We start from the raw sequence: 19,424 nt of genomic DNA on the forward strand, positions 1-19,424 counted from the left end.
AAGCTTCCGTGGTATGCTGATATTGTTAATTATCTAGCTTGTAAAGTTCTACCACCTGATCTTACTTACCATCAACGTAAGAAATTTTTGCATGATGTGAATCATTATCTTTGGGATGAGCCTTTGTTGTTCAAAAGATGCCCTGATCAAATCATTAGAAGATGTGTGCCGGAAGAAGAGATGCAAGACATCCTCCATCATTGCCATTCATCATCATATGGAGGACACTTTGGAGCCACCCATACAGCAGCTAAGGTACTTCAAAGTGGGTTCTATTGGCCTTCTATTTTTCGTGATACTTACACTTTGGTGAAAACTTGTGACCAGTGCCAACGTATGGGAAATATTTCAAGGCGTCATGAGTTACCATTGAAAGGTATCTTAGAAGTTGAGTTGTTTGATGTTTGGGGAATAGATTTTATGGGGCCTTTTTCTCATTCTTTTAGTTTTGCTTATATCTTATTAGTAGTTGACTATGTGTCAAAATGGGTGGAAGCAATTGCTACAATAACAAATGATGCAAAGGTAGTGCTCAAATTTCTGTACAAGAACATATTCACAAGATTTGGCACTCCACGAGCTATTATTAGTGATGAAGGGACTCACTTTTGCAACAAGTTGTTTGAGAATCTTCTGTCTAAATATGGTGTGAAGCACAAGATAGCACTTGCTTACCACCCTCAAACTAATGGTCAAGCTGAAATTTCAAATAGAGAGATCAAGAACATCCTTGAGAAGACGGTCAAAATCAATAGAAAGGATTGGGCGAAGAAACTTGATGATGCTTTGTGGGCATACCGTACAGCCTTTAAAACACCTATCGGGATGTCTCCATACCGATTAGTGTTTGGAAAGGCATGTCATCTTCCTGTAGAGTTGGAGCATAGAACTTATTGGGCTGTAAAAAAGTTTAATTTTGATTTGAAGGCAGCAGGTGAAAAGCGACTTCTTCAATTGAATGAGATGGAAGAGTTCTGGAATGATGCATATGAAAATGCAAAGATCTATAAAGAAAAGACGAAGAAGTGGCATGACAAACAAATTCTCAGGCGAGAGTTTGCTCCAGGACAACAAGTTTTACTCTTCAATTCATGACTCAAACTCTTTCCAAGAAAGTTGAAATCAAGATGGACGGGTCCTTATACAATTCATGAAGTTTTCTCTTTTGAAGCAGTAGATTTGAAGGACAAGACAAGGAATATTTTCAGAATTAATGGTCAGAGATTGAAGCACTACTATGGAGAGCAAATGGAGAGGAACTTTGCATTTATTCCTCTTGGAGATCCTAATTGATGATCATTGAAAAGTCTGGCTGTAGACTTTAAAACAAGCGTTTATGGGAGGCAACCCATAGATCTTTCTTTCATTTATTTTCCTATCTTTATTTATTTAGTTTTAATAAATTGGTTTTTGATGCAGGGTTATTTAGCATGAATAAAGAGCTGGAAAATTTTAAAACCTCGGAAGGTTCACCATGAAACCAGGGAAGTTCCTTTATTTCTTCAATCCTTTTTACTTTTGCATCACAATGAGGACATTTTTTAGTTTAAGTTTGGGGGTGTAAACTCCTATAATCATTTGATCCTCTTGTTTTCTAAGTCTTGGGTTGTTGATGGGTTGTTTGATTCTCTTACCAAGCATGCATTGGAGTAAGATTGAATTTTCTATGACTCTGAAATTTGTGATTGAAGATGGTTTTGACTAAAATTTTCAAAAATTTCTTTTATGTCAAGTGAAATTTTGTGGGTACTTTGGTTTAAATCTTTGACCTTGAACACAATTGAGCACATAGTCGTTTTTCTCTTATTCCATTTTGCTTATGAAGAGAAGAAGTTGAATTAATTGAAAGAGGGAGGTTCGATTTTGCTTTGCTCTAGAATCCGTTGATGGGTCCTTGAGGCGAAATCCTAGTTGAGACCAAATATCAGAGAAATGATCTAGGCATTTCTTTGGCATAACCAAAAAGCTTTCCCAGCCGTCCTAAATGTCATGCCATCATTACATGGTGTGTTTCCATAGTCAACCCCCTTGAGCCTTCATGAGCCTTTATTTATTCTTTGAACTACATAAACCATGCCAGCTCTAAGCCTGAAAAACAATGAATCTACCTTTGATGGTTTGAGAAAATACTTTGGTGGAGAGTTAGATTTAAAAGAGAAAAATTGGTTTCATGATGAACCGTATTATCTTTGCTTTGATTGAAAAAAAAAAAGAAGAAGAAAAAGAAGAAGAAAGGAAGTGACTGAAAAAAAAAAAAAGTAGAAGAAGAAGAAGAAAAGAGAAAGAAAAAGAAAAAGAAGTCGCTAAGCGGAGTGTGAATTACCTCAGATTTTGTTAAGGGAAGTGTTGGTATTACATCAGTGATTACAACAATAATAATGCCACAAGTATGAGCATATTGCCAAGAAAGAGCTATGATTTGAATCATGTGAGTTTCTCTTTTAATGTTCTTTTCACTAAGTATTTTCCCTGTTTGATTTAATTTTCCATATCCAGTTCTTTCTTAACCATCACCCTGTGGCCTATCATTACAACCTTATTAAAGACCTTTTGATCTCTGATTTTGGTTGACTACATTAGTGGAGAGGATTTTTGAAAATTGGACTTATGGGGTTAAGTTTTAAGAGAATTCTTTTGATTTTGGTTATTCTACTTTTATCTGAGTTTGCAGGTGGTTTGAGGTTAAATTGACTATATCACACACACACTCAAGGTCTTAGCTTTAGGTTGAAGTAAACGCCTAACTCTTGCTTGACAAATTGCAAAATTTTTTATTGATTTTCCTGCCATCTTTGATGTTAAAAGAGTAAGATACTAGAGATGAAACCTAAATTCATAAAAGCTTGGTGAGTGATGATACTTCTCTTTCGGGTCGAGTCGATATTGCCTAAACTATCATTTGTTTTTCTTTTTGTTTGAGGACAAACAAAGTTTTAAGTTTGGGGGTATTTGATGACTTGCAAAAATTTCATATTGCAGATTTTACAAGTTCGCTCGAGCGGAGGCTTTTGGCCGCTCGAGCGAATTCAGGCAGATTCAAACGCTCGACTGCCGCTCGACAGGGAGCTCGAGCGGGTTGCTGAAAAACAAAGATCGCTCGAGCGGAGACATTGGCCGCTCGAGCGAAATCAGGCAGAGTCGAACGCTCGATGTGCGCTCGATAGGACGCTCGAGCAAAATTAGGCAGAGTCGAACGCTCGACGCGCGCTCGACACCCCGCTCGAGCGAACATTGTATTTTGACAGATTTTAGGTTTTCCGTCGTGACACCATATAAAAGCAATTTTTCACTCTAGGGCCGCGAGTTTTGACTGGAGAACACTTCTTGGGAGAGAAAAACATAGCTAGAGGGATTCAAATCATCTATTTTTGGAGAGGGAATTCCAATTATTGCACGTACATTGGAATCATACAAGAGCACAAACGAGAGAAAAGCGTTGAATCGTTCCCTTGAGCTTTTGACGACGAGTTGAGGCTGCAAGGAGGATTTTTCAGTGTTTATTTTCTTCCCATCTTCTCAGAACAATTATGGTGAATTCGTTTATGTTGAATTCCATTTCTAGCATGAGCTAAATTTTCTTCATTCTAGGAAAACGATGTAACCTATTTTCGAACTATGCTTGATTGTCTATGCTAATTTAATGTAATTCTCTCTTTGTTTATCTGATTTATTCTGAATTTATTGCTTCTAATTAACTGGCCATTGATTAGATGATAAGTAATCTTGTGATTTGCTATCGAAAGAGGGAATCATAGGGTAGATCTTGGATATTTCAGCATAGGTAAGTATAGAGATCGAAAGACTTGTATGAACCTATGTAGTAATTAAATCATTGGTCTTATTGCGTTCTTGATTATTGAATTTGCATATTCTTGTGTGAATTGATAACCAAGAATCAATTCCAATTGACTATCGAAAGAGGCTTTTGGATGAATTAGAGATTTGCTAATAGACAAAAGAGATTTAAATTAAATTAGCTGGATGAGAAAAGCATAGTGAAGAAGTAGGTGAAATCGATTTCTTAGAAGTTTTCTTCCCATTAATTTGATCTTCGAACGTCAGTGTTATTTGCTTTGTAGATTTTTCTTTGAGTTGATCTAGTTTAGATTGCAACTACAAAAATTTTAGTGATTCCTCTAGATAAAATCAAGTTTAGTATAATTTTGGTATTTGGCAAACGTAAGGTACTAATCCCTAAGGACGATACTCTTCTTATTACTTTACTATAAAACTACGATACTGTGCACTTGCAGTTTTGCACCGGTCAAGAGGTCTATATGGATTTGCCTCCTAGTCTGCCAAATCAGAACAACAAAGTTTGTAAACTTTTAAAAAGTCTTTATGGTCTTAAACAGGCCTCTAGATAGTGGTTTGAAAAACTGTCTAACTCTCTCATCAGCTATGGCTTCTCTCAAGGTAAATCTGATTGTTCATTATTCATCAAAAAGTCAACAACATCATTTATGGCATTGATAGTATATGTTGATGATGTATTGTTAGCCAGTGATAGTTTACAAGATATTGAACTATTGAAGAAATTTCTGGATGAACAGTTTACAATCAAAGACTTGGGGCCATTAAAATATTTTCTTGGACTAGAGGTAGCAAGATCTCACACTAATATCTCTCTTTGCCAACAAAAATATACACTGGACATTCTACAAGATACTAGCCTCATTGGTTCTAAACTTGCAGCATTTCCTATGGAATCCAATCTCAAACTGCCTATTGATGATTCAGAACCATATGAAGATCCATCATCTTATAGAAAACTGGTTGGCAGATTGTTATACTTAACAATTACCAGACTAGATATTGCATATTCTGTCCAAGTTTTGAGCCAATTTCTAGCTAAACCGACAGTCAATCATCACAAAGCAGCAATAAGGGTACTTAGATACTTAAAGGCCACACCTGGATAGGGTTTACTCTTCTCTTCATCTTCAGAACTTCAGTTGAAAGCCTTCTCAGACAGTGACTGGGCAGGCTACATTGATACTAGGAAAAGCATAACAGGTTTTGCAGTGTTCTTGAAAAACTCTTTGATCTCATGGAAGTCTAAAAAGCAAGCCACTATTAGTTGATCCTCTGCTGAAGCTAAGTACAGGGGTCTTGCAACTACAACTTGTGAAATACAGTGGTTACTCCATGCACTACAAGACTTACAGATTGACCACTCTCAACCAACCCTCTTATATACAGACAGCAAATCTGCTATGTCCAATGCCACAAACCCAGTACAACGTGAAAGAACCAAACACATACAAATTGATTGCCATTTAGTTCAAGAGAAGCTGCAGGAAAAGCTCATCAAGTTGTTCTATATTCCCTCTCGGCTACAATTGGCAGACATTTTCACAAAGCCACTTGGATCATTGCCTTTTCACCATACTCTTCGCAAGATGAACATTATTAACATTCATGTTCATCTTGAGGGGGGGTGTTGGAGTATTGCATCACATATTGATAATATGGAGTTAAAATCCAAAGTAGAAAATGCTAAAATAGTCAATACAATATAGTTAGTTAAATCTGTTATTTTGCTATAAATAGAGTACCATATCAAACTTGTAATGTACTTCTTTTCATTAATACAATTCAGTATTCTCTTCTTTTTCTCTATTTTTCAAGTTCCTCCCTCACTTGATCGAGTTTTTATCAGTAACATCAATCACCTTGGAGTGCGGGCAATTAGATGTTGAAAATTCCAAGTCTCTGGTTTTTTAATGGTTTTAGCCATCAACTTTTAATCTTAGGTTTTTTTAAATAAAATTTTTTAAATAAAAATAATTTAAAGATGATAAAAATATAATATTTTATATAATAGAATGAAAATAAGACAAGAAAGTATTACTCTACTAAGGGTAATGATATTTTTTTCCTTTTGCTATTTGAATCTACATTAAAAATTTTAGAACATGACATTTTTGCATAATCTAAAAATAAATAAATTCAATCAATCAACGTAATCATATAATTTGATTAAAAATAAATTTAATTTTATAAAAATATCTTCGGTCAAACTTATATAATATTTTTATAATTTTATATTTAACTTTCATCTCATTTTATCTATATAATAAAATGAAGCCTTAATATGTTTAGAGTAATAGTAGGTATAAGCTCCAAATCGACAAGTCTCATGTAATTCATTTGTAAAAAAATAGGTCTCATTGATAAAGAATATTTTTTAATATTTTTTTTAAGATGAAGTTTTTTTTTTCTTATAAAAATTTACATAAAATTTATCTATTTAAAACTTATACTCTTGTAATCCGTTTGAGCGTGTTTGAGCAATAACCTCATAAACGTTGCACTTGTACGATTATGTTTCTTTTTTTCTGTTTTCTGTATCGGTACGGTTAGGTTTGGTATCGCGTGATGGGAGAGCATTTCATTTGTTTCCAAGCCGAGGTTATATGCAAAAAATCTGTACTGTCACTCCACAATGAACAATAGGATGGAAAGAGGATGCAAAACCGATTGATAGACTGTGTAATGGACAAATGGATAAATCTTGATATCGGTTGGCATTCATTCAAATTCACTAAGGTGGTGAGAAATATGTGGATGGATAAACTGTTCATTAAGTACCAAGTGAAACAGTACAAGTTAAAACAAATCAAAAATTCATACAAGTTCAGTAAATAAGCAAACTATGGCAATTTAAATTACAGTTTTTTTAGCCAACAACCCAACAGTAATGTCATGCTAAAGTTTCATTAAGTTATAAAAACATAAGGTTGGACAGTTTGGTTGAAATGAATATTTAAGGCTTTTGTCGGTGTTTCATTGATGGGGCTGAGACAAGACATTGAATCTCTTATGGAGTTCCTGTCGAAGCTTATCTACTTCTGCACCAAGGTGGATGATACATTCCTTTTCCGAAGAATGTGTTGCAATATTTTTGGAGATATGGTAAATGGTCTTGTATAAAATGAATTTAGGGCCTCAATATGGTTATTGTTGTTGTCTGTTAGGCCAGGCAAAACAGTGTGAAGAAAAGGTATAAACAGAACTGCAGCATACATGGAATAGGCAATATGTCTTCCTAAACAGATCTGCAGCACCTTCAAACCTCTTTGCATCTCCCCCTCCCCACACACACACACATATGCTAAGCTTCTAAAAGTGTAGGTGAGAAGCTCTACCAATCCCAATAGGCCATGTTGTCTCAAGTATCAACACGTTCTCCTCAACTCAAATAACTGCTCTTTTTCTTTTTCTTATTTTTTGTGGCTAAGAAGACAAAAGTTCAGCATGCTATAAAAGCTTAACATAATCACACAATAGCTAGGAGAGTTGCATTTTCCATTTTCTGAAAACAACAGGGCATCAATACCAGGGTATGAAGAATGGGGAAGACAATGTTTTCCCTGACTTCTGGAGGCATCCATATTAAACCTGATGTTCCATCACATCCTGGCCTAATTTACCAAACTATCTTTGTTGTAAATCCAAACACCCTATTGTAGCATTATATGTTTTTAAAATGTGAACGGAAACGGCTATAAACATGCCAACAAAACCCCAATATTACATTGCATAGGACCCATCGATAATCATAAGAGAAATGTTGCCAAAAAACTTGAAAACCAAAAATCTAAAAAACCTTACATAAATATAGCATTCACAAACAACATTAAATACCAAATATCATTAACTCATCAAACCCCAGCCTACGACAAAAGAAAAAAGAAAACCGACAAACTATTTAGCGCCCAAACTTACAAAAGCGCAAATGAGCCAAATCACTGAAAAACCTAGCTTACCTTGCAAAAATGAAAATAGAGAATAAGAAATGTATAGACCTTGGAATAGGAAGCAATGCCATGGATCTTGTCCATATCAAAATCCTGACTAGTAAAACTCTCTTGAGGTGCCTTGAAAGCAAAGTTCTTGGATCTCTACACATTCCCAACATTGGAAGACTTCCCCTGAATTTTCAACTTGGAATCAAAATCCTTCTCCAGAATTGCACATCAATTCATATCATATGAGCATGTTTGTGATGATTATATAACTTCGAAAGCTGATGCAGGGGGATCCGAGACAGATGATGCTGAGCTGTCAAATTGCACCTTGATGGCGCTGAGATACCATGAGTTGGCAGATCAGCGCAAAGGCGGGAATTGATTCTGATATGTTCCTAATTGGGACCGTTTTGAGTGCGTTTCAGTCTTTTGGCCATAACTTTGGCTATGGGCGTCAGAATCGGGCTATCCACATTGAGCATAGCTCCATGTGCCCTTTTTTCAACCTCAAATTTTGCTGTTTTCCCCTTTGAATCACTAATTTTAGTTATTTTTTACTATTTATGGTAATATTTTGTTTGTCAGTTAGGAAGTCATTTTAAACCCGATTTGGGCCCCATTTTTTATAGATTTCTTATTTTATTTTGAATTTCAATTTGGAATGATTTTCGAGACTTTGCTATTTTTGGCAAAATTCAGATAAACATGATTTTTGACTATAACAGTCCGGCTTGTGGACTGATTTTTCATTATTGCTTGATTTGATAATATTAAGTTAAACCCTAGAGATTTTTCTCTCTGTGTTTTGAGAGATTTTCTCATCTTCTTCCCTGTGAATCATCTGCTGGAACTAGCCTGCAAGATAATCACTATTCTGTCCGGTGTCTGTTGGCATCAGAGCTTCAACATCTTCTTGGGAAATTTCATCAGTTTCAATGGTTGGTGGTCGTGGTCGTCGTGGGCAGGTTGCGAATGAGGAAGCCTAACGCCGTGATTGGATTAATGAAGTAGAGCGTATTTTTGATTATAAGGAAGTCCCCGATTGTGTGAAAGTGAAAATGATCGCCATCAAACTCAAGGGTAGAGCATCTGCGTGGTGGGAGCAGTTGCGACGTTCACGAGACAGGCAGGGCAAGGCCAAGATCACTGATTGGGAGAAGATGAAGAAGAAGATGAAGGGTCACTTCCTTCCCTTTGGCTACACGCAAACCTTGTTTCAGCGACTTCATGCATTGTGGTAGGGCGCGAGATCAATCGATGATTACACGGAGGAGCAGATGGTGGCGCGGTATTTGGAGGGTTTGCGCCAGCCCTTGCAAGATGTCCTCAGCCTTCACTCACTATGGAATGTTTCGGAGGCTTACCAGCATGCACTTGCTGTTGAAAAACAGCAAAACAGGAGACCAGTGATCAGGAGCGATCAAAACAGTCGACCGATTAGCCCTTAGGATTCCCGTCCTGTCCACCAGCCACCGCAGGGTAATTCTAACCCTACTATCAGATGTTTTCGTTGTGGTGAACAGGGAGATCGAGCGACTGATTGCAGGAAGCCTGCTAATCAAAAGGACAAAAATTGGTTGATTGAGGAGAATGTGGTAGACGAGACTGAGGAGATTGGCGAGCTCGTCTATTACGATGATGAGACTGATGCTGTATGGAGATGGTCATGAGACTCTGGTCATTCGTAAGAGTCTACTGACTCCCAAGGGCAATTAAGGGGACGATTGGTTGAGAACCAATGTTTTTCACATGACCTGCACAGTTGCAGAGAAAGTCTGCAAAATGATCATCGATAGCGACAGTTGTGAGAATGTAGTGTCTGAGGAGGTTGTCCAAAAATTGCAATTGAAGACGGACCGTCATCCTAAGCCATACAAGTTGTCATGGCTAGATAAAGGCAGTGAGGTAACAGTTGATAGGCAATGCCTTGTGTCTTTTTCAATTGGTAGAAAATATTTCGATAATGCCTGGTGTGATGTTGTGTCTATGGATGCATGTCATGTAGTGTTGGGTCAACTTTGGCAGTATGACCGCAGTGTCATTCATGATGGACAGAAGAATATGTATTCCCTTAACATCAAGGGAAAAAAGATTGTGTTGGTGCCCCGGCGGGAAGGACTCACTCCTACCTCGATAGCCAATAATACCAACCTGCTTTCCATGTCCAGGTTTTCAGATGAGATTAAGCATGGAGACATGGTCTATGCTTTACTACCTTGCGAGAATAGTGCAGTAGACGTGGATACAGATTTACTAGCAGAGGTGCAGCGGCTGCTAGCAGAGTTCTCTGACTTGATGCTAGAGGATCTTCCTCCTAAACTACCGCCTATGAGGGATATTCAGCATCAAATTGACCTTGTTCCTGGGTCAAGTTTGTCGAATCGACCAGCATATCGCCTCAGTCCCAAGGAGGTTGAAGAGTTGCAGCGACAGGTGGTAGAGTTGTTGGAGAGGGGCTATATCCAATAGAGTATGAGCCCATGTGCCGTCCCTGCCCTGCTAGTGCCAAAGAAAGATGGTTCTTGGCGTATGTGTGTTGACAGCCGAGCGATCAACATAATTACAGTGAAGTACCGGTTTCCAATTCCCCGCCTGGATGATATGTTGGATCAGCTATCCGGTTCTAAGGTCTTCTCAAAAATTGACCTTAAAAGCGGATACCACCAGATCAGAATAATGCCTGGAGATGAGTGGAAGACGGCATTTAAGACGCAACACGGGTTGTATGAGTGGATGGTCATGCCTTTTGGGCTATCCAATGCGCCCGGCACGTTCATGAGATTTATGCATCAGGTCTTGCGGCCTTTTATGGGGAAATTCATTGTAGTTTACTTCGATGATATGCTCATTTATAGTCTGATGTGGGCTTCACACTTCGATCACCTCCGTGCTGTTTTTGATATGCTGAAAACGGAGTGCCTGTTTGTCAATCAGAAGAAGTGTTCTTTCTTCACTACTTCTGTAACTTTTCTTGGTTTTGTTGTGTCTACTGATGGTGTTCATGCAGATCAGTCAAAGATAGATGTAGTCTTGGAGTGGCCCAAACCAAGGACCTTACACGACATCCGAAGTTTCCATAGATTGGCATCTTTCTACTGCCGGTTCATTAGAAATTTCAGCACTCTTATTTCCCCTATCACCGAGTGCCTCAAGGGGCGTGATTTCTAGTGGTCTAAGGAGGCAGAGGCCAGTTTTCAACTGGTCAAGCAGAAGATGACCGAGGCACCAGTTTTGACACTCCCTGATTTTGACAATGTGTTCGAGGTAAATTGTGATGCATCTGGTGTTGGCATTGGTGGTGTTCTGAGTCAGTCAGGGCGTCCGGTTGCTTTTTTCAGTGAGAAGCTATCACAAGCTGAGTAAACGGCATGCCAAGTGGGTGGCATACTTGCAAGAGTTCACCTTTACGCTGAGGCACCAAGCATGGAGTCTGAACCGCATCGTAGATGCCCTGAGCCATCGTGCCTTACTCCTCACCACCATGAGTACCAAAGTTGCAGGCTTTGAGACTTTCACAGATATGTATGTAGCTGATCCTTCCTTTGGAAGGATATTTCAGGAGGTAACTGATGGTCACCGTCATGATTTTATTTTGCATAATGGGTATCTGTTTCGTAGATTACAGTTGTGCATTCCAGATTGTTCATTGAGGCAGCAAATTATAATTGAGCTTCATAATGAGGGAAACTTTGGCCGAGATAAGACATTGGCCCTTATGTCTTCTAACTTTTCTTGGCCCAAGTTGACTAGTGATGTGGCCCATTATGTGGACCGTTGTTATGTGTGCCAGCGGTCTAAGGGAGTTCTCACCAATGAGGGCTTGTACACTTCCTTACCTGTTCTTGAAGCTCCTCGGTTTGATGTGAGCATGGATTTTGTATTGGGCTTACCCCGCACCCAAAGGGCCTTGGATTCTATCTTTGTTGTGATTGACAGGTTTTCCAAGATGGCCCATTTTGTAGCTTGCAGGAAGACTATGGATGCTGTCTGGATTGCCCATCTTTATTTCAGGGAGATTGTGCATTTACGTGGTGTTCCTCGATCCATCACTTCAGATCGTGATACCAAGTTCATCAGTCATTTCTGGAAGAGCCTGTGGGGGAAACTGGGAACACAGTTGAATTTTAGTAGCGCCTACCACCCCAAGACGGATGGCCAGACTGAGGTGGTGAACCGGAGTTTGGGCAACCTTTTGAAGTGTTTGGCAGGAACTAAGCCAAAGCAGTGGGATTTGGCATTGCCTCAAGCAGAATTCGCCTACAACAGATCAAAAAACAGAACCACAGGCTTAAGCCCATTTGAGATTGTCTATGGTCAGAACACATCCAGGGTGCTGGACTTAGCCCCTATTCCACGTATAGGATGTTTCAGTCCGAAAGCAGATGAGATGGCAGAGCATCTTCGGGTTATCCATGAGCAGGTGAAACAAACCATTCATGAGAGTAATACCAAGTACAAGACTCGGGTTGACAGTCATCGTCGTCAGGTACTTTTTGATGTTGGTGATTTTGTTTGGGCTGTATTAACTCGTGATCGTTTTCTTGTTGGCGAGTATAATAAGCTTAAGGATCGGAAGATTGGACCTTGTGAGGTAGTGCAGAAGATCAATGATAATGCTTACAGGTTGCGTCTTCCCAGTCATTTGAAGACTTCTGATGTCTTTAATGTGACGCACCTAAGTCCTTGTTTTGTGGATTCTGAGGACACTACTCTGAACTCGAGGACGAGTTCTTTCCAACCCGAGGCGACTGATGCAGAGGGATCAGAGACAGATGATGCTGAGCTGTCAGATTGCACCTAGATGGCGCTGAGATACCATGAGTTGGCAGATCAGCGCAAAGGAGAAAATTGATTGTGATATATTACTAATTGGGGCCGTTTAAAGTGCGTTTCAGTCTTTTGGCCATAACTTTGGCTACGGACGTCGGAATCGCGCTGTCCACATTGAGCATAGCTCCATGTGCCCTTTTTTTTACCTCAAATTTTGTTGTTTTCCACTCTGAATCACTAGTTTTAGTTATTTTTTTATTATTTATGGTAATATTTCGTTTGTCAGTTAGGAAGTCATTTCAAACCCGATTTGGGCCCATTTTTTGTAGATTGCTTTTTTTATTTTGAATTTCAATTTGGAGTGATTTTCGGGATTTTGCTATTTTTGACAAAATTTGGATAAACACGATTTTTGGCTATAACAGTCCGGCTTGTGAACTGATTTTTCATTATTGCTTGATTTGATAATATTCAGTTAAACCCTAGAGATTTTTCTCTCTGTGTTTTGGGCAATTTTCTCCTCTTCTTCCCTGTGAATCATCTGCTGGAACTTGCCTGCAAGATAATCGCTATTATGTCCGGCGTCAGAAGCATTGAGAGGGGAAAAAAAAAAGGCAAACTACTTTAAGCCCAGAAGCAGAAGCAAGAAGCCCAAGTAACCAAATATTCGACCAAGTGCGAAGAAAAACTAGTCCAAAAACAATCCCTATCTTTTCAAATCAACTATCAGTTCAATCATGAGAATAAATCAGACCAAAGACATTTCAAAATTCCAAAAAAAGGAAAGAAAAATAAGTAAAATTCAATGAAGTCCAAAACTTATTTTCCAAAAATACCTTTCCCACTTGAACCATCTATCACATAAATCAAAATAGGTTTAAGAACACTAATAAAAAAAACTTAATTGTAATAAGAACACTAAATAATCTCGTTGAATTCTGGTGGTTACAACGGTTCCTCATCATCCAGTATGTCCTCAATAATGGTTCTGGGTTCATTATTCTTTTCAATAATTTATATACCACTATCATTCCAAGATAGGGAGGTTAAAAAAGGGAGATAAAGGAAAACGAATCAACGATACAAAGTCACTAACCTGAGAATGAAGGTTTTTTGTTTTATCCACCAGAAGCTCAATCTTTTCTCCACGGTCGAGAACCTATACAGAAAAATTGTTAATAAAATGAAATACCATAGTCCCAAACAAAAAAAGAAAAAATAGGCTTCTTGAGTTTAGCTGAAAAAAGATTCTATCAAAGAGAATATAACCTTTGAAATTGACATTTTTTTTACAAGTCTTTGCTACTGACATATAGAAGAGAAAGCAACACCACCTTACCTTCTCTATATTTTCCATCATAGCTCTTTTGACTTCTGAAACCTGAGCTTCCACTTTAGCCAGCTTGCTGATATCCTTTGGATGATCTACACAATATTGCATCTGCTCCTTCAATTTAGGCCTAAATCACCAGGACCAAAATTTTGGCATTAAAGTAACTTATAAAATTTAAAATGAATATCCTATTTTACAGCAACAATATGATATACTTCAAAAAGAAGAAAAAGGGATAAGCAGATGAAGAGGAAGAAGAAAAGATTACCCAAACTCCTTGTTGAGGCTATTGGCAACTATTGTTGCAGCTTTTCCTCCATCTTGTCTATGGATGAAATCCTCCTTGATTCGCTGAAGGATGGCAATTGGAATCTGTCGCCCTTTTTATTCCAGAAAAAATTTACTCCCTATATTTCCTTCGCTTCTTATTTAAGTTAAGAAGCTAGTTCCAACCCAAAAAAGGCCAAGTAACTCATCCTATATGCGGGTCTACATGATTTAGGTACTTTGAATTAAGCTTAAATGCCTAAACCCCAATGTATCAACTGAATGATATTGCATAGTCACTATTTTTCATTCTCACATAAGGGGAAAGAAACACAAGCATATATTACTAAATAAAAATAAAAAATTTAAAGAAAACTTTGACCAACAAGGACTATATCCATTCCATGGTTTTCAATCTTAGTTCTTAAGACTACACAAGAAAGTACATTACATTTTGATTTTATGGGAACAAACTTCACATGAACATTTATGACATTTCCTGCACATTTGAACAGAAAACCTTTCAACGAAACATACCTCAGACAGAAGCTCTGTATCATCCATAGCATGGAGATCCAAAAGCCCAGCACCAAAATCATCCCTAAACTCAGGAGAATAAAACCCATTAGATGTGGCTACCCCACTTGAAGTTTGAGCAGTATGCATGTATGGCTCAGAAGCACAAAAAAAGAAAAAGAAAACAATACAAGCACTTAAAAAAAAAAAAGCCATCCTAAACTAATCGATAGGATCCTGTGTCGCTGAAGGACCATAATTGTGGCGGGGGCGCTGAACCTGGCCAACTTTCTGACCATGGTTGTGGCTGGGAGTTGAGATACCTAAGTCTTCATAAATGAAGTACATCAACAACAGCTAACATCTTTGGTGCTCATGAATAAAGAGATTCGGTCTATAACAGCTTTGAAGTTTATCTATGGTCCTGATTAGGTTAGTCTGATATTTTTTACAAGCCCCAATGGCTCACAATTCAATTTTATGACATGAATATAAAAACTTCAATGAATCAATTCAAACAATGGAAATAGATTTCTTGGAACATTAAAATCAACATTTCCAGTTCTTTATTACTGGGAACACATCAACCCAATAATCAATGCATCCATGCCTCTACACCAAACACAACAATATATTAAAAAAACAATGAACAATGATGCCCCTATGAAAATAATTTACACCAAAGATGCCTCTTCTGCATTGCTTGAGGCCAAAAGAAACAAAAAGAAAAAAAAAGGATTATTCTAAAGTAAAGGTATCAAAGAAAAGGGGAAGCTTACTGGCGTATAAAATGCACCTCCACCGTAGTTTGATTGGCCCTGATCCTTTCCCTCAAGCGGTCAAATCCTATATATTAAAAGAAGTTCACAATCTCTGGGTCATATCAAAAGAGGAAGAAATAGGGAAAAAAGCCACACTATAAAGTACAGGCAAAGAGTACATGGAGCATGAAAACTCTGTAACAATTAAGTGGAAAAGTATTTTACCGTCTGTGGGCCACCGGAAACATCTCCAAGGTTATTTCCATTAATAGGAGTATAAACATCTCAGCAAGCCATTCCCACTCCATCTAATCCCCATATTTTCTACTAGTATGTAACGTTCTTGCTACCAAGAACACTACTGCACTTCCTCAAACAACTCAGAACACTGAAAGAATACCAAGTAATGAAGAAACAAGAACTCTGCACGCAAAAGAATGTACCAAATGCAAGATTCCTATCACAAACAGAGGGAATAAGTGGAAGAAAGGTGGAGCCTTGGGAGTTTTCGAGAGACACCAAATGGAGGAAGAAGATGAAGTCTGAAATGTGAAGTCTGTTGGTCAAGAGAGTTAGGGGAAAGCAGCTTGTTCGCAGTCGTTGGATTACTCAGTTTGGTAGCACCTGAAGCTTACACGTGGAATTGCACAGACTCTTTTTAGTGCAGAATTACTATTAAGGACATTATTACAATTACTACATTATCAGCTTTTACATTTGTATTGTCTTTTATATCCTTGTTGTGGTGTCATCCTCTTATTGTTGTGGACCACTTTTCTGTTAGGCCTCTGCCGTCTGTATTGACAGGAGCTCAAACTGTTCTTTTTCATGCAAAAAGTAATATTCAGTTGCCTTGAATTCCTTTCCTCTTCCTCTCGTCTTTTCTGGAGGGACTCACCCTCTAAGTGAGAAACCCATACAAATTGCCCAATCCGTGTGTGCTGTATTACAAGTGGATCAGTTTGTCATTGATCCTTGAATATTCACTATGGTTGAAGGAACTAGCCAGACAAAATCAGTTCCAGGAAGGGCTTAATGCCCTGAAGAAAACCACCAATTCCATAGAATCTGAGATGGTGAATCTGAAGAAATGCTCAGAATCTCAATTTAAAACTATTGAAACTGAGATGATTGCCTCTTGTAGGGAAGTCTTCAACCAGTTCTCAGCCTTGACCCAGGAACTACAAAAGAAAAACCAGCATCAAAAGCAAGAAGACACAGAAAATTCATCAGTAACCCACTCACACCATGAAGCTCGCAGAGAATCATTTGGAGACATGAATACCCTCTCAGTTAGAGTGGACTTTCCATCATTTCATGGAGAGGACCCCAACGGTTGGATCTATAAGGTAAACCATTTTTTTTTTTCCTTTCACAACACTTTACCACAACATAAATTGCACTTAGCATCCTTCCACATGGAAGGGCAAGCATTAGTTTGGTTCTAGAATATGGAGGAAAGGGGAGCCTTCCCAGATTGGGATTCTTTTACTCGTGCCCTTTCAGTGTGTTTTGGCCCTAGTGCCTATGATGATCCCATGGCATCACTTGCTAAATTACACCAAACTGGGTCAGTTGAAGATTATAAAGCCAGTTTTGAGAATCTGTCCAATCAGCTTAAGGGCTTGTTGGAATCGGTTAAACTGAGTTGTTTCCTCAGTGGTTGAGCCATCCAAAGGGGTCGTTAAGCGTCAACCACCAGTCCATAAAATTAATCAGGCCCAGATGAAAGATAGAAGAGAAAATGGCTTGTGTTATCATTGTGACTCCAAGTGGGGTTCGGGCCATAAGTGTCAAAAACCAAAGTTATACATCTTGAAGGAGGTGTGGGAAGAAAATATTGACATTGAAGATGAAAAAAAATCAAAACTGGAACCAGCAATAGCTACCTTGGATCTCTCCATTGTGGAAGCTATCCCGGAGATTTCCTTGCATGCTATCACGGGCTCCCTTAACCCACGCACTATGTGAGTGAAAGGGAAGGTCAAATTACAATGGGCTACCATTCTAATTGACACAGGGTACACACACAATTTTTTGGATCCAACTGTGGTACTTAAGGGCCAGCTACCTATTAACCAAGAAAAGAAGGTGCGGGTTAGGGTGGCTAGTGGGGAACAGCTCCTAAGTGAAGGGGAAAGTGTGCACACTAGATTTACTATCCAAGGGATCAGTTTTGTTGATAAATGCATATGTTGGTATTGGCGGGGTGCGACATGGTGCTAGGCATCCAATGGTTGAGGGGCTTGGGTTCGATTTTGTGGAACTTTGAAAGCCTCACAATGAAATTCTCCTATCTCAATCAGGAGGTAGAAATTAGGGGCTTGGCAGCCTCACAACTTATTGAAGAAGGGGATAAAAGTAAAAGACACAAGCTGGAAACTAGGGGGGTATTGTTACAATTACTCCATGAACCTGAACAGACTAAAGCCACACAAGAGAAGGGGTTGGTCCAAGAAGTGATTCAGGCCTACCCTAATATATTTGTTGAATCTAAGGGATTCCCCCCCCCCCCCCCCCCCCCCCCAGGTCTCATGACCACTAAATTAACTTACTACCCCAAACAGGTCCAGTTTTAGTCAGGCCATACCGCTCTCCTTATTTTCAGAGGGATGAAATAGAGAAGATAGTCAAGGAGCTGCTCAACTCAGGGGTGATCCGACCAAGTCAAAGCCCTTTCTCCTCGCCCGTGCTGCTGGTTGGTTAGAAAAGCAGACGGTACCTAGCGCATGTGTGTCGACTACAGGGCAGTAAATCAGGTCACAATCAAAGATAAGTTTCCTCTTCCCGTAGTTGAGGAACTTATGGATGAACTACATGGGTCTAAAATTTTTTCTAAGCTGGACTTGCGATCTATATACCACCAAATTCAAGATATGTGCAAAATAGCTTTTCGGACACACGAGGGGCACTATGAATTTTTAGTTATGAACGCCCCCTTAACCTCTCAAAACTTCATGAATGAGATGTTTAATCCCTTTCTCTGGAAGTTTATACTGGTTTTTTTATGATATTTTAATATACAGCAGAAGTGAGGGGGAACATGTGGAACACTTAAAACTTACTTTAGATACACTGTGGCAGCAACAGTTATTTGCCAAACTGTCTAAGTGCAGGTTTGGGTGTAGTGAAATCACCTATTTGGGTCATCTCATATCAGCTAAAGGGGTTCAGGCAGACCCTGAAAAATTACAAGCCATGTTGCAATGGCTACTCCCTAATTCAGTTAAGGGGTTGCGAGGTTTTCTGGGCCTCAGAGGCTACTACTGGAGGTTTATCCGAGGCTATGGGGGAATAGCAAGGCAGCAGTGACACAACCACCTATTTTGGGCCTCCCAGATTTTTCTCAACCTTTCACCATTGAGTGCGATGCCTTGGGGGGAGCGGTGGGGGCGGTACTCATGCAAGGTGCAAACTTATCAGTTTTTTCAGTCAAAAACTGAAAGGTAAGGCCCTACAACTGTCCACATATGAGAAGGAACCATTTTCCCTTGGTTTAGCGGTTCACAAGTGGCGTCTTACTTACTAGGTCAGTCCTTCACCATTAAGACTGACCAAGAGAGTCTAAAGTAATGACCAAGAGAGTCTAAAGTACTTACTAGACCAGAAGGTGGGCACTCCCATGCAAAAAAAAAAAAAAAATGGTTGACTAAGTTGTTGGGCTACAACTTCATAGTTGAGTACAAGAAGGGCAAGGAAAATCGTGTGGCAGATGCGTTGTCTAGAAAGGCAGAACCAGAGGATGCTATACTCTGTTTACTCTCTTTCCCAACAGTGGATTGGTTGGATGAGTTGAAAACAACTTATGAAAAGGACCCATGTGTTCAAAAGCTGATCTCTAAGCCCTTACCACCCCATTACAATTATAGAGATGGCATGTTGTTATACAAGGGACGGATATTTGTCCCCAATGATGACTCCTTTAAGGCTAAGTTGCTGGATTTGGTGCATAGCAGTGCCTTAGGGGGCCATGCAGGTTATATGATAAAACTATGCATAGGGCACGAAGGGAGTTTTTTTGGG

At 39.0% G+C, this 19,424-nt stretch overlaps 2 protein-coding genes across 2 annotated transcripts; one reads left to right on the top strand and one right to left on the bottom strand.

Annotated features, from left to right (window-relative positions):
- The first annotated feature begins 9,503 nt into the window (after positions 1-9,503).
- Positions 9,504-10,223, top strand: LOC122276749. The gene has a single exon (XM_043086659.1). The coding sequence runs from the start codon at positions 9,504-9,506 to the stop codon at positions 10,221-10,223; it is 720 nt and encodes a 239-aa protein (XP_042942593.1).
- A 2,999-nt stretch (positions 10,224-13,222) lies between these two features.
- On the bottom strand, positions 13,223-14,790 carry LOC122276750 (vesicle-associated membrane protein 722-like). The gene is made up of 4 exons (XM_043086660.1): positions 14,619-14,790; positions 14,126-14,237; positions 13,864-13,984; positions 13,223-13,683 (listed from the first exon to the last, which is right to left on the bottom strand). The coding sequence occupies exons 1-4, from the start codon at positions 14,788-14,790 to the stop codon at positions 13,552-13,554; spliced, it is 537 nt and encodes a 178-aa protein (XP_042942594.1). The 3' UTR covers positions 13,223-13,551.
- Between the last annotated feature and the right edge of the window lie 4,634 nt (positions 14,791-19,424).

The sequence above is a fragment of the Carya illinoinensis genome, chromosome 9 (assembly GCF_018687715.1).
Source record: "Carya illinoinensis cultivar Pawnee chromosome 9, C.illinoinensisPawnee_v1, whole genome shotgun sequence".
Lineage (NCBI taxonomy): Eukaryota > Viridiplantae > Streptophyta > Magnoliopsida > Fagales > Juglandaceae > Carya > Carya illinoinensis.

Excerpts from the sequence above, each read along its gene's own strand:
- LOC122276750 (XM_043086660.1), bottom strand. The coding sequence starts at position 14,790 with ATGCATACTGCTCAAACTTCAAGTGGGGTAGCCACATCTAATGGGTTT. Across the intron at positions 14,238-14,618 it reads TGTTCAAATGTGCAGGAAAT|GGCGACAGATTCCAATTGCC; the intron begins GTCATAAATGTT and ends TGGAATAAAAAG. Across the intron at positions 13,985-14,125 it reads AGCCTCAACAAGGAGTTTGG|GCCTAAATTGAAGGAGCAGA; the intron begins GTAATCTTTTCT and ends CTGGTGATTTAG.
- LOC122276749 (XM_043086659.1), top strand. The coding sequence starts at position 9,504 with ATGACCTGCACAGTTGCAGAGAAAGTCTGCAAAATGATCATCGATAGC.